Below are 14467 nucleotides of genomic sequence, written 5' to 3'. Positions count from 1 at the left end.
TTGGACTTGAGACATTCAAGTCAGCCTCTCTTTACCTAACGCATACACAACGAGGGAAAGACGTCCTGTCAACGGCAGCCACCAAGTACAAGTGCGACGTTTCCCGGGACCAAAGTGTCTTTGACACCACCTGGGCCTAGTTGGACGACCGAGGCGATGCTATCGCCATGTCTCAACGGTGGTGCTAGGCTAGATCATCATTTATGCATTCATACCACGTATTGGTCTCCTTGTTACTTCTTCTACCAATCGCAGTCTGCCATAGAGGGACTATGCTGACTCACCCTGCGCATACTCATCTGGTCCAGCTGTAGTCACTCGTCGCGAACGCCACCCTGCGTGCTTGTGTTGCCGTTCTCCTTCACATGTCTATTTTGTGCGTTGATCTAACGATGTATGGAATTACAGCTAGCGTAGTGGGCTCCACGAGGTCACGGTAGAGGGGTAGTGGTGTGTGAACGGCGCGCACGCATCCAGTTCGTGGTCAGCGTTTGGTGATACCTTCAAGTAAGTTCGCAACAGGGTAGTGGCAACGCAGTGAAGAGACTAATCGAGTAGCAGGCCTGTACCGCCACTTGGCGTCTGCGAAGCGCAACGGACTCGTCCTACCTCTCGTCTACCCCGGCTGAGATTACACGAACGACCGCTGCAGCAGGTCTGCTGCCTCTGCTCATCATTCACCGTCAACGGTGCTCAATGCCGGACTGCCCTCTCTTGAAGTAGGCACCCGGCTGGTTGGTGCGCCTTCCGCAATCGTCTGTTTGCGGCGCTAGTACGTGAAGCCAGGCGCAACCATCAACAACACGCCATGGTGGACGTCAGCCCACGTCTTTGACCATATAAACCCCAGCGACCTCGTTTCCTTCTTACTTCGTCACTCGTTCAACCTATTTTCGCTCCTTAGATTGCCTTTCATTTATTCGCCTCGGACCAGTGCCTGGCATCTCTGCTGCACTTGCTATCCTCTCACCTCTACCAACTGCACCTCTCCCTAGGCCATTCTCCTACATATCGACGACCACGTATCTCAGAACCTAGCCATGAAGCTCTTCGCCAAACTCTTAGCTCTTACGGCAGCTACTGCTTTCGCCGCCCCCAGGCACGAGATCAAGCACCGCGATCTCGTCGCTGATGACGCTCCACACCAGGACGACCCAAATTTCATTAGTGCCGTCATGCGAGCTCATTGGTACTGGCGCAAATTGCATTGTGCGCAGGACCTTATTTGGGACACTGAGCTTGCCGACGCCGCGCGGGCTGACATTGAAGAGTGTCCAAAGGACCCTGAACACGTACGTCGTTGGCATAATGACATGCATGGCACAGCTGACATGACCAGAAACGCTCCGGCAGTAATCTCTCTTCCGTAAACCCACCTCCTGACGGTTACGACGCTTGGATCGAGTTTGCCCGCACTGCCACGCACGGCTGGCACGAAGAGGAGACCAAGTACCCCTACGACAACCCACACTTTGATGCAGCATGGGGTCACTTCACGCAGATGGTGTGGCGCAACAGCACACGGCTTGGCTGTGCTCTTGGACACTGCGACGACGGCGTTAATTGGCCGGGTCGCTTCTACTGCTGTAAGTGCAACGCGTCATAGCTTGAGGGCATCAGTGCTGACACTCACAGACTACTCGTTCTTTGGCAATAACATTGCGGCTGGGCAGTTCGAGGCTCAGGTATGGGCGCCTGTATGCAGTGACCCCAGTGTTGGCGAAGTCCAAGCGCGCGAGGATGTCAACTTCGACTGGAAGCGAGTCTGAAACGCTCACGCTCCAACGTGACACTGCGCTTCGCGTGCCGCCTGCGTAACGATGTTCACGACAGCGTCTCCTTTCCTCACCACCTTGTTTGGCGCTATACCCTGTCCACGGATCTCATTTCGCACATACTTTGTCTACTTGGAGATGTGCTGCCGCTTGTCTGGCATGCCTGGTCATATCATTGGTCTTGACTACACCTCTGGTCTTCTCTTCTCGATGACCGATTCAAGTGGTTGGCTATGCTAGCACATGTTGAGAGACGGTTGGGCAATGCTATGGTGTAGCCTCTTGGTTATGGTTAGACGAAATGCAAAGGGCTAGGTACAAATCAATTTCTCAAGCTGCTGTCGCCCTTTCACACGTTACTGTCTCAGCCACTGCGAAAGACGTCATGGGCTGATCATGAAGATTCCCCAACTTTCGCTACGTCAAACAATGAAGGCCAGCAATCATGTTTGTTTCTTGAGGCGGCATAATAGGAACGTGTTCCGACCATGAAGCGATTCCAGACTTTGTCGGCTTGGGACTTAATCGTAATCCAGAATGTCCCCAAACGATACGGCATTCACTTGGACCACAGTCCTCAGCACATGCGGTTTCTTAAGCATTGTTGCTGGCGTCCTATTTAGTAAAGTTGCTAGTCCAGACTACGAACAGCTCGTCGACTCAATCAAAGCTAACGCCCTCCTTCTTTACCCCGGCACGTCAACTACCGTCTTCACTTGCCGCACCAAGCCAACGTGGTTCAGACGTAGTAAAAAGGACCTGTGGGCTGCGGCGTTGACTAGAAATGCGGATAAATTGATCTTGAAGAAGGTTCACGGGAGAAGCAGTAGGGAGGCTGCTCTGAAGGCGCTGGATAGCGAAGTGAAGAGAACGCTGAAAGAAAGTAGGGAGCAGATGGAGTTAGAACGGGACCACGCGCTTGGAGAAGAGTTTGAGGAGAGGAAGGGGAGAGAGGAAGGGGATGCGGGCAGTGAGGAAGGGTTGTGCTATGGGATGCCGGAGTCGTCGGGATGGAATGTTATCTGAGGACACATCTCGTGACCTCACGAAAGATTAGGAGCATAGCAGAAGGCGAGACCAGAGTCTTTGCAAAACCAATACACAAGCGTCGTCTAAACCCTGAGAAGTAAACTGGAGACACAGATAAGTGTCGGGCCGAAAGCCTTGGAGTATTCTTAGACAGTAGAATTGGTAAATATAGTCGGAAAGTAAATAATCGAAAGATTTCAAGTCGACGCCCAGCTATACAAGCCTCATATTTGGTGTCGAGAACCATAGTTCAGCCTCATGCACTGCACGGGGCCTCGCGATCGGTGCCTGCGGGCGGCAATTCCGCGGATCGCGAAGCACAATCGGTCCTACAAGACACGACAAACCCCCCCATGATCTCCATCTGACCCATAACCATCAGCGAGATCCTCTTTAATCCACTCTTGTCAACTCACTTTTCCATCCCTCGTTTCGAGAACAGCGTTCGCAAAACATCGGCATCTTGATCAGCGACGGAAGTCGGTCATGAGCGGGCGATCCCTGCATAACGGCCATGCGCCAGTGGGCGTATTGCATCATTGAACGCCACCATGGCCTCGAATCTTGCCTCGCACGCAGCGAGAGCCGCAACGCGCGACGGGCAAGCCACTCGGAGCCCCCACTAAAGGCGTGCTTTTGTCCGCCCTGCCATCAGAGATACAGGCAAGCACGGCGGGTGAGGGGCGTGGCGGATCCATCTCCGCGTGGGTTTAACACGAGCGACAAGCACGAGAGAGTCTAGCCCTCTGCCTTCCCTGGCTGCACCTTCCTCGTGGGTCTCGCGCGTGCTTGCCAGAGTCTACGCATGTTTACTGGGTTTTAAGGTTGCGCCTTCCTCCTTCTTCCCGCCATTTTCGACGAATTGACTGCAATCGATCGACATCACGACCCCGACTATTCAATCACCACGGCATACTACACTGCACTCACTCGCCTTGTAGCCCACGATGCTGGAGAGGCAGCAACATGCGCTGCGGGACGACGCCAGAGATGCCGCGCCGAGGTTGCCAGTCTCGCTCTCGGGAGAGATCAACGCTGCTACACGGTATGATCCTGGTGTTGTATCACTTGGGAACCAGGCCACGATGCTAATAATACACGTCCAGTTCTCTGCACACAAACCTTAACCGCCTCATAACCTCCCGCCTGCCGCTTGCGCTCCCGCCTTACACGACAGACGCCACACTCTACGCAACCGGCCTGCTGCATTTCGCCCACATCTTCCTCACCTTCGAGTCACTGTGGGCGGATCTGCTGCGCGACCATGCCCCAGCCTCACATACCGCCTCCACACACCCCGCAGTCGAATCTGAACCCGCTTCCCCACCCTTCTCGCCACTGCTCTCGTATCTCCTCGTAAACCCGTACGATTCGCCCTCACTCTTTACGTCAACACTTGGTGCGCCAACACCACCTTCTCCACAACTCGCTGCTTTTCTGAAAGCGCTACGACCAAAGGGTTTGATACGGTCAAGTCGGTTGAAGAGGGATCTGGAATACCTGCTAGGAGTACACCCCACAGACCTCGAAGTCTTGCTAGCAAAATACCCCGGAGACAAGGTCGCCGACTTCTGCACACACATCCGCAAGAGCGTAAACGAGAAGCCTTGGACGCTAGTCAGCTATGCGTGGTGTTTCTACATGGCCGTCTTCTCCGGAGGCCGCTGGATACGAGGGACACTCTTGAAGGCACCTCCAGGCTTCTGGCCCGAGCAAGACGGCGAAGAAACGAGTCTGGAAGAGCGCGGCTTATCCTTCTGGCATTTCCTCGGACCCCACGACGGAGAAGACATCAAAGCAGATTTCAAAACCCAACTCCTCGCTGCGGAGACCCTCTTCACACCCGACGAGCGCGTCGACATCATCGAAGAAGCCAAGAACATCTTCCGCCTTTGCGCGACACTCGTGGATGAGTTGGATGAGTCGATCGGCACAGATATGACGCGTATGGAAACGACACCCCTGGTTCACCCCGAACCCAAGATATCGAGTCCAACCGTGAAAGAGCCTCTAAACGATGCAAATGTCGCTGTTATCGGACATGTGACGAAGACGGGTGACCCGTTCAAGACATTTCTCAGGAGGCCAGAGGTCACGGGTACCTTGGTCGCTATTGGCTGTCTGGCTGTGGTCACGTTGTTCAAGTTGCAGTGAGACAACAACACCATGCGCCTGGTGTCACGACTGGTTTTTTTTTTCGTCTTTTAGGACATATTCGGCGGGTTTTTTTTTCCTGGTTCACATGATTAGCGTTAATGCTTGCATCTGGCATGATGCAGGTTTTGTTTGTGCACGAGCGATATGGCGGTATGGTAGTATGGCAGTACGACTGCCTCTACTTCTCTTTATGGTTTTCATGAGCTATGGCAGCATTGGAGTTTTACTCGTCTTCAGCGGGCTAGGATTAGCCTGCCATTTAGTGGAGTTCTTCTCACTTAGTCTTTTACGGATATCTATCTGAGACTACATCAGTAGTCGGTGCATGTATGGAGAAATGGCATGAGATACCCCTTCGTAGTAGTTTATAGATACATATGATTTCTGCTTTTTCGTATTGGTTGTGGTCTTGAGGTCGTGCGCTTGCCTTGATGTCAAGAGCAGGTGGTGTAACCAGTGACGGTAGAGAGCTAGCGTATTCTGGATGCGTAGATGGGGGAAGAAGGTCACGGTGTTTGTCACAATGGGGTGTTTGCACATTATAGTCCTCTTGCGCATAGTGGCATGTGTTGCTAAGAAAAGACTGGTTTTATTCGATTTATATAAGGGGATATGGAGATACGTGGATGATGTTGCTTGTTGCTGTTTGGGTGTGGTTGGAAGGAAATTAGGGGGATGCGTGAGCGTCGTTACATGTTTTTCGGGCTTTTCTGAGGATGGCGTTCGTGTGCTTGCCTCCTCTTCTTTTCGGGTGTTTTTGGTGGGTTGGAGTATGCCAGGGAAGGAAATGATGAAGGGGATTCCGTGTCGGTGTTGCCTAGTGACGAGCCATCGTGCGTATGTAATATGCGTCCGGTCGATTCCGTGGATAGTTGACTGGGGATAAGTTACCCTTCTAAGTCGTGCTGAATACTCGGGTCGAAAGAGCCATCCGTGCCATGAACCTTCCGAAGATGGGCTCGTAGGTCGGCTCTACGGAAGTAACCATTTCCGTTGACGCGGTCGCAGCCAGGCTGCGGGCAGGAAAATTCGGATTCTTCGTGCACAGTGCGCATGTGTTTCACCCATCCTTTGGAAGTCGTGAAAGCGCCTTGTCTCCAGTCGTGTACGCCAGCAGGTCTTGATTCGGGACACTCTTTCTTTGGGCACCACTTGCGGTCCCAATTTGCGATCTCATCGCCTTCGCCGATGTGATGATAATTCCGAACGTGTTGAGTGAGATGGTCTTTGCGTTTAAAGGCATTCTTTCCTCGATACTTTGTGCAGTACTTGCATGGGAAACGCTTAGCGTCCTCTCGATGGGTCCGCTGATGCCTCTGGTATGTGTCCATTCGGGAGAACTTCTTCTCGCAGTCCCCATGCTTGCAGATGAACGAAGCATGGCCTGTGTCAGAAGCATGTAGCCCTACCTCGTACTGGCTCTTGCCTACATACATGCATTCATCGCATGTAAAGGCATCCTGATGGATAGCCCGCATATGGTCCCTGCCAACACGATGGTCCGTGTAGTGGAACTCGCATGAATTGATGACACATTTCCGGCCGGCAAAATGGGATGTCGACTGCTGTGGCATGAGGGGAGTAGAGATAGCATTGATGGACTCGCCTACTGAACTAAGGCATCGCGCTCCAGTGTTGATGAGGCTGCTGCAATAGCGTTAAACTTGACTTTGTGTGTGGACTCTCATACACTGACCTCTCGATGGAATTTGGTTCAGGATCGACGGGATTCATCCCGCTCATGGCATACCGTAGTGCAGCGTCGGATTCGGAGACGCCGTAGCTTCCACATTGCCAAGCCGACGTCTGTAAGTTAGACCAGTCTACCCGAGACTCGTTTGATATGTGGTCACTGGGCAGCATGCCACCATAGTGGTGACCTGAACCACAGAAAGTAGTGTCAATCGCCAGATGCCAAGGCAGTTGAATGTCCAGTGCACTTGTGTAGTTGCCAAGTCGTGTGCTCGATGGCTCAAAGGAGCTAGTAACACCACAAATCCCCAAACCATTGCCAAGTCTGAAGGTGCGCCCTTTTTGTTAGCAAAGTGTAAAAAAAAAAAGCTCACCCAAAATCCGGGAATTCGTCCATGATTGGCAAGGCAGACAGCGGCTGCAGCATGCCTAACCGAAAGCGTCGAGGCGAAGCAAGCCACTCGGGTCGATGTGTTGGCAGTCGTAAAGCAGCGGAGGAAGGCTGAGGCGGTGGTGGTAGGCGAAGCGAAGAATTTTGGTGAGAAATGCAAGCAGGATCCATCGGTAATACATACCTGCAGCCGATAGAGCCTCGCGCTGCTTTAAGCAAGACAGCGAAAAGGGCGAAGGTGATCAGGCTGCGTCTTGGCTGCATATTCAGCTGAGTAGGGATGGTATGATTGGATGTTGTGCGCGAAAGGGCCATGGCCCTTTTTTGGTGAGGAATATGAGAGTTTGACGTGCACGTGGGAAACGTCTAACTGTGTGCTGGTAGACTCGAGATGTTTGCTGGAAGTGTATACTGCATTCGTCTATAGCTTGAGAATTAAGGAAGTGCTGAGAGGTCTTCGCGGTTGGTTTCAGTGTTGAACGAGCGTACGAAAGTCCATGTCGCCGTCGATGGAGGTACACGTGTATGTGTTCTTCTGAAAGCTGTGACTAGTTATTTACAAAAGTAGTGAGCAGCGTACAGATTTGATAGGTTTAAAGATATGGCGAATTCGTAATCGTATTCCCGGTCAACGGATGTTTTGTTGTTGTCCAGATAATGAGGCCCTAGCAGATAGTCATCATGAACCACTATCCAGATCCGTGCTCGTTCAACTCCCCATACCATTCTTCTTGACATGCTTGTTCAGTTTCATCGCCAAGGCCGAAAGTTCGTTCAGCGATAGGAGTACTTGCGTCCTCGTCTGATTCGAGGAAAATCATGAACTTAGGATACGCCTCGAAGTTAGTTGCATGGTGCTTGTCATGCCAACTAGTGAGCGCCGTCCAATCTCGTCTCTCAATAGTCCGTCGTAAGCCTTTCACCCCGTGTTTCCAGCAAGAAAGTGCATCATCCGCGTTTTGCTCGAGCGTACGTAAGACTTGACCAACCCGGATCCCCTCAACATCGCGAACTTTAGCAACCAATCTAAGAGCTGGTGCGCGTCGGCCTGGTAGATAGATACCCAAAGCTTTGCACGGCGGTTCGGTAAGAAACATAGAGCTGATTAACTCATCAAAAGCTGTCCGTGGCATGGGTCTTTTGTAGACGCGATGTTCGGAAGAACAGGGGCTCAGTATGATTTCGCATCTGCCCAGATGTAGCCGCACTCGCCCTGGAAATAGCCCCAGAAAGTACGGATTGAAGCTGAATTGGCTCAGATCAAGCCAACACGGACTACCAAACTGTGGCAACATTCCTGAGCGCCTGAGCCACATGAATCCATACCAATTTCGGATTTTGTCGTAATATAGCTGAGGTATGTTGCGCGCTTGGAAGATTTTGGCAGGAAAGTATGGTCTGAGGCCTGGAATAGGCGTACTAGTAGTAGTAGCGCGACCCTGAGGTAGCGACAGGATCGCGTGCTCGATGTCGATAATCTCCTGCTCAGTGGGCTGTAGCCAGGAGAGTTCCCTGTCGATGCGTTGCCCATGGTTCACCGGAGGGCAAGGATGATGGCTGTGGTATCGAGACGCGAGAATGTAGCGAATTGCCTGACGCCAGGACACATCAACGTTCCAAGCTGCGTATTGTGAGTCTGTGGTTGCATACCGAAGTATCATCTCCAGTAATTCAGGAATGTCGAATACACGCCGAGCGGAGAAAGACAGATCGCCTGGCTGGAGCTCACGAGCGGTACCAGACGTAGGGGCGCGCATGGAGGGGAAATGGTTTGAATATAGTTGCAAACGCGCATCGATCGTGTACAGCATCGTTCGCCTCCATTCTTCCACTCCAGGCATCAAAGATGGGTGCGGTTTCTCTGGCCATATCGTTTGAGGATGTACTCCGTTGTGATCGAGTTTAAGGGCCAGGAGATACAGGCTACCCAACTGAGGTTTGTTTGCGTGCAGTAAACTAAGATCTTGGTCCGGAAAGTGTTTCGCGATCAGTGTGTCGTACGGATGGTATTGCGCGCATTCTGAATCGGGGGTAGTGGAAGCCATGGCGATATGGCTTTGGTAGGGTACTGCATGAAAGGCAGAGAGATGTGCCGGCCTTTATAGATAGACATGGCATCGAGCTCAGTCACGGGAATGTGATGCCTGGAGTGGTGTTTTGGTACTGTTGGGTCTAGTGCTGCCGATGTAGGCAGGCGCAGATCACGTGATGCAGCCCGTGCCCCTGCTGCCTTGAGAAGTCGCAGCACATAAAATCCATCATCCCCTGCAACTTCATAACTCCTCATTCAAAATTCACGAAGCCTATTCCGACCCCTGATTGCGGCAACATGACCACCACAGATATGGCCAACGAAGGCGTACAGCAGAGGTATGACAACGACGACGATGGACTGCATCCCGATGACGTTCTAATCACGAAATGGTTTCCAGAATGTACAACTCTGGAATTGTTGGACCGTCGCCCAGAAAGATGGGATATGCTCTCAGACGCCCGAGAAGCAGAGGCTGATATCAAGAACGGCACACATCGCGTCCCACCACAGGTACCCTGGCCAAAGCCACCTCCCCGACCTCGATGCGAATTAGAGGTCGGTATTGAGGAATGGCGACAACTACGGTTGCGCATGATGGATCAACTCATCGCTCAATGGAAGGCAGCAAAGAACAGCCATCCTCGGTATACTGGAACTCGAACTGCTTCTGTCACAAAACAAAGCTCGCAGCCTAAACCCCGTTGCACGAGCAGAGCCCATCGCGCACTGCATATCGCCGAGATACTAGAGATGATTGTTGACCTGCTAGATCCCGAGTCGATGCTCAGTGTTCGGTCAGTCTCCTCTACCCTGCGAGCCACTGTGGCGGTTATCCTCGGGTTACAATACCGCAAGAATTTCCCGTGCGATCCCATCTCATACCACGACCTAATGCCATCGGGCCTCAATTGGGTTCCACCGACTGAGACTGAGATTTCCGAATTGGATCTGGATATCCGCCATCGCTCAGTCCCCAATTCCACGCACGCAACCCGATTCCTCCCCACCGCTCGAATCGTGCAGGCTCAATGTCTTCCAGCCGCAACCTGGGCAGCTACTCGAAACATGTGGAATTCCAAGTATTTCAGATATGTCGACTGGGTTCCTCAGCTACCACTGGACGCGTCAGACAATCGCTGGCTTGACTTCAGCCAAATCAAGATCAACCCATACCTCAGTCATTGCTTTGGTGACCGAGCTCAGGAAACAGACGGAAGGTTTGAAATAAAGCTATTGTCTAGTCCTGAGCTCATAACCAGGTCTCCATTCGCACGGCTGGAACCCCTGAGTTCTCAGGTCCGGCCAATGCACGCAACACAGCCTCCCTGCAAGAGCCTCGCAATAGGTGTATGTATTTCAGATGCACGAGAGGAGCGTACATGGATACGAAGGTTAGCGCTTGTCGAAGCAGAAGACGGCGTGCGCGTTGGGCAGCTTGTTGATGCGTTAGACGAACATGCGACCACAATCGTGGATTCTTGGCTTGAGGATGTTACAACACAGCGCGACAGGTTTGAAGAAAGAGACTGGGACAATTACTCAGTCGGGAGGCATCATCAACGACATGAGTGGATGAAAATGTGCGAGGTAGATCCGAAAATTGTGATTCTGCTCGACGGCCCAAAACCTGGATCTCACAGGATTTGCCTGGCTGAGACTATATGGTGCATGAGGTTTGGTCCTGACAGAGGAAAACGAGAAGCCAAAGAGTGGCGCGACGCGTTTGCGCAGTGGAGTGAAAAAGAGCTTCATACTGGGACTTGAGCGTGCTAAGTTCAAATCCAGCAGCAGTTTCGCAGGACATTGAACGCAGACTTTAGTAGCTAGAAAGTGTATTACAAGGTATTCTCCTCGAGGCAACGTTGAGTAGCGCAGATTTAGTCAGGTCAATAGAAAAGCGTCATAGCCAAGCGAGCCCTTGTATAGATCTCGTGTATGCATCTAGCTCTGATTTCAATGTTTGTACGTACAAAAACACCTTCGGTATCTTTGTTCTTCGTTACATAACTCAGAACTCACATAAAACAAATGTGGGCCTAATGTAGACCACCCGTGGGAGGCCCTAGATTCAGTACCACAACGCTCACTGTACATGTTACATCAGCAAAGCCCTTTGCTCTGACTCGAGAGGAGCTCCGATAAGACCAAATCACATGGTCAGAGCCGAATGAAACAAACAAAATGCAAGAACGTAAGCACCCTCATACCGTCCCCTCTCTCTGCTCACCCGACCCATGTTCAGGCGCGAACGGATCAAAAGGAACAACAACCTCTTTCTTCCCAAACGCCTTCTTCAACCCCACCTTCATCCTCTCCCATCTCGTCATCTCCTTCTTCTTCACCTCCTCAAACGTCATGTAACTCTTATCTATCTCCTTCAGCCGCGCCGCCTCCTCTTTCTCAAACTGATCAGCGCGCTCTCGAAGCCCATTGATGACGTGATGACGAAGACGCTGATTGGCGAAGACCATGTCGTGTTCTGGATGCAGGACAAGAATTTCGGGGATTTTGGACACGGTAAGACCGGAATCAGCGATGCGGTGGTAGAGGAAGGATTCGAGATCTTCGGGACACCATGAAGGTTGTGCTGGGATACCGACGAAAGTCGCGCGGGTGGCGCGGATGATACCGAAGTCTGTTACTTCGCCCGCTTCGTACTGTTTGAGCAGATCGCAGATGAGCTGACCGCGCTGTAGAAGCCGTACTTCACGATGTGTCCAGTCGCGCTTGTAGTCTGTCAGATGAGGAGGAAGAAGCCAGCCCTCCTGCGAAAGCTTGTGTGCGTCGTAGAAGTTTTTGAGCTTGTTCCAGGCGTTGGGGAAGAAGTAGCCTTTCCAGAACTTTTGGCCGTAGACTGCGGCTTCGACTAGGATGCGGAGATAGTAGTATAGTTCGTGCTGGCTCTGACCGTTGGCTGGACGAGATGAGAAAGACGCGGTACTTCGGCTTGCTTGCTGGGGTATGTCGAACATGGCTGCTGCGGTGGGGTTGCGACGGTGAGCGCGTTTGCTGCCGGAAGCTTCGACGTAGTGTATGCCTTTGTCGAATTCTTCTTTGCTGACGGCGACAGTGGCAATGGACTTGGCCTGCGCTTTTGTGAGGATCCCCTCTTCCCCAAGGCCAGTCATGAAGATCTCGAAATGCTCTGGTTTCAGTATGTGGCCGCGCTCCTCGGGGAAGAGCTGCGCGACAATCATCTCGTGATCTTCGCTGTTCATGAGCCGACGTTCGACAAGCTCAGCGTTGTTGACTACAGCGTTGTAGCGTATGATCCAATTGCGCTCAACAGAACCTTTTGGCATCTGGCTGACGCGGACGGGTACGCCATTGACATCGAAGGTAGCGTCGGGTATCTCACCATCGACGTGGCGAGCTTGCAGATGAAAGTGGGCATTGATACGATCGATGATGTCGATGTTAGCCGGGCATCCGTCTGCTGCGTAGAAAGCGAGATATCTGACAGCCTGGCGCCTTCTTGCGGCTTCGATAGCCTGATTTGCGGTTCTTAGATGGGTTTGGCGGTGGTTGAGCGCAGAAAGACTGTTCGGCAGACGAGCTATGCCATGACTGTCTCTGGGTCCCACATGCTTGCCGATGGTATCCAAAGGCTTTATGCGCTTACTTGTATTCGCCTGTGGTTTGATGGTAGCATGGCGCTGATTCAACAGCTGTTCTGCTGCGCGCATGCCCTCTATGGCCGCCTTGAGTCTATCAGTACGAGCATCAGAACTGATGTTGGTATCGTCGACGGTAGCGGAGTCGGGGGTCGTCCGAAGTACAGGGTCTGCATCACTATACTTTCCGTTGTCGGACGTGAAACCACTTTCCACTGGGGTTTCGGTGATAGGCCTCGCGGTGTTGATCGAGAACTTCGCAAGTGGTGTGATATGTGTAACGTCGATTTGACTATCGTTGGGGCCCAATGTGTCGAAATTCGCGCTTACAAGTGGCGTCAACGGGCTCGTAGGTGGAGTGCTAGAAGGGACTGTATGGGATAACAGAGTAGCCTCGGACTCCAACGTTGTGTTATCCGCCGTCGAAAGTGGTGATGGAGTAGGAGATGTTTGCTTCTCGAAGGTTAGTACATCTTCTCTCAGGTCTCATCTACAGCACTGACCTTTTTTTGCTTAGGCGTCTGGAATCGATAAAGCCTCTTGGGAGTGGAAGTAGGTGTAGTCGGCTCAGAAGGGATGGGAGAGACATGGTCACGACGGCGATGATGGCCGAAGACCTTCTGGAAACCAGCGATAAGACTTGTAGATTCCTTGCGCTTGTCGTCCGACTTTTGAGCAATGCTATTGCTGCTTATGCCTGCGCTGACACAGGCGTCGTTGCTCGTACTGTTTCTGGGCTCTGATTTGGCGCGGTCGCCATCGTGGCTGCGGCGGAATGACTTCCCAGACAAGAAGCTTTTGAAACCGACCATGGTTAGTGTTGTCGAAATGTTGAACAGGTGAACTGTCAAGTGATCGTCACTATGACGGGGAGGCTGGGCCTAAAGGGTGCGTTGTTGCTGTTAGTCGAGGAATAGCTGCCACTGTCAGTGCGGGCAATTTTGTTAAGTTCAGCTTCTAAACTCCAGTTGTAAACAACGCCAAGCATGCGTGATTTCGGATCCACGGCGCCGGGCAAATGCGGGGCGTGGTAGCGGAAAGTGAAAGTGAAAGTGAAAATGCAATAACTTGAGAACTTTGGTGCGCGTGGTCGAGTACTGGCACGTTAGCGGAGTGAAAAGTGCACCACCAAACAGCCACTGAAAGACGAACTGGGCTGCTTCAGATGAGAAGATGACTGCTCGAATAGAAGCACTGATCTGAATGACTCGCCCGCGAACGGTTTTCGCTGCATGATTGTTGTTGTTTTCGCTGCATAAGATACTCAAAAGAAAACATTTCCCGATATTCGCCATCAGTTCAGTCCTTCGTCCAGGTAGAACATATCGCCCTACTAGCTGTTGATAAAGCTGAGGCATATATATTAGAGCCAGGTTATCCGAGCCGATGACCGTGACTAGATTCTACAGAAAAAGTTCCTTATTAGTATTCTTGACGAAGGACATGTAGAAGAGAACAAAGCTGTTCAGGACGGACTCGTAACCAATGATGAGACGTATGAGTTGACAGTAGAGAATTAGACGCAACGTAGAAAAAGCAAACCAAAATCGTCTTTTGCGCATTGTATTATGAATTTGAGAATTGTATGGCAGAGATGCTTGATGAACGGGAGAGGTGGGGAAGGAAGCAACAAAACAAGGTTGCATTGAGACTCAGAACCACGACCCAAAATTGATAGACAATAGCACCAGTGCTGCTATGAAGTAGTATTAGCATCTATGGACTCCTGTCGTCGAGGGTCTTCGTGCAGGACAGTACAGAAGGCTCTGTAGGC

The 14467-nt window shown here is 51.8% G+C and overlaps 3 protein-coding genes across 3 annotated transcripts; 2 read left to right on the top strand and 1 right to left on the bottom strand.

Moving 5' to 3' along the window:
• Positions 1 to 1040: 1040 nt before the first annotated feature.
• On the top strand, positions 1041 to 1769 carry J4E83_004068 (uncharacterized protein; the record flags this gene model as incomplete). The annotated part of the gene is made up of 3 exons (XM_049330999.1): positions 1041 to 1292; positions 1340 to 1586; positions 1636 to 1769. The coding sequence occupies 3 exons, from the start codon at positions 1041 to 1043 to the stop codon at positions 1767 to 1769; spliced, it is 633 nt and encodes a 210-aa protein (XP_049189545.1).
• Positions 1770 to 3751: 1982 nt separating this feature from the next.
• J4E83_004067 (uncharacterized protein) lies at positions 3752 to 4958 on the top strand (the record flags this gene model as incomplete). The annotated part of the gene is made up of 2 exons (XM_049330998.1): positions 3752 to 3849; positions 3911 to 4958. The coding sequence occupies 2 exons, from the start codon at positions 3752 to 3754 to the stop codon at positions 4956 to 4958; spliced, it is 1146 nt and encodes a 381-aa protein (XP_049189544.1).
• Positions 4959 to 11280: 6322 nt separating this feature from the next.
• On the bottom strand, positions 11281 to 13505 carry J4E83_004066 (uncharacterized protein; the record flags this gene model as incomplete). The annotated part of the gene is made up of 2 exons (XM_049330997.1): positions 11281 to 13149; positions 13197 to 13505. The coding sequence occupies 2 exons, from the start codon at positions 13503 to 13505 to the stop codon at positions 11281 to 11283; spliced, it is 2178 nt and encodes a 725-aa protein (XP_049189543.1).
• Positions 13506 to 14467: the final 962 nt, after the last annotated feature.

This window comes from Alternaria metachromatica (assembly GCF_023757995.1).
Source record: "Alternaria metachromatica strain BMP 0045 chromosome Unknown scaffold_7, whole genome shotgun sequence".
Taxonomy (NCBI): Eukaryota; Fungi; Ascomycota; class Dothideomycetes; order Pleosporales; family Pleosporaceae; genus Alternaria; species Alternaria metachromatica.
This window is presented reverse-complemented; position numbering and strand designations above follow the sequence as displayed.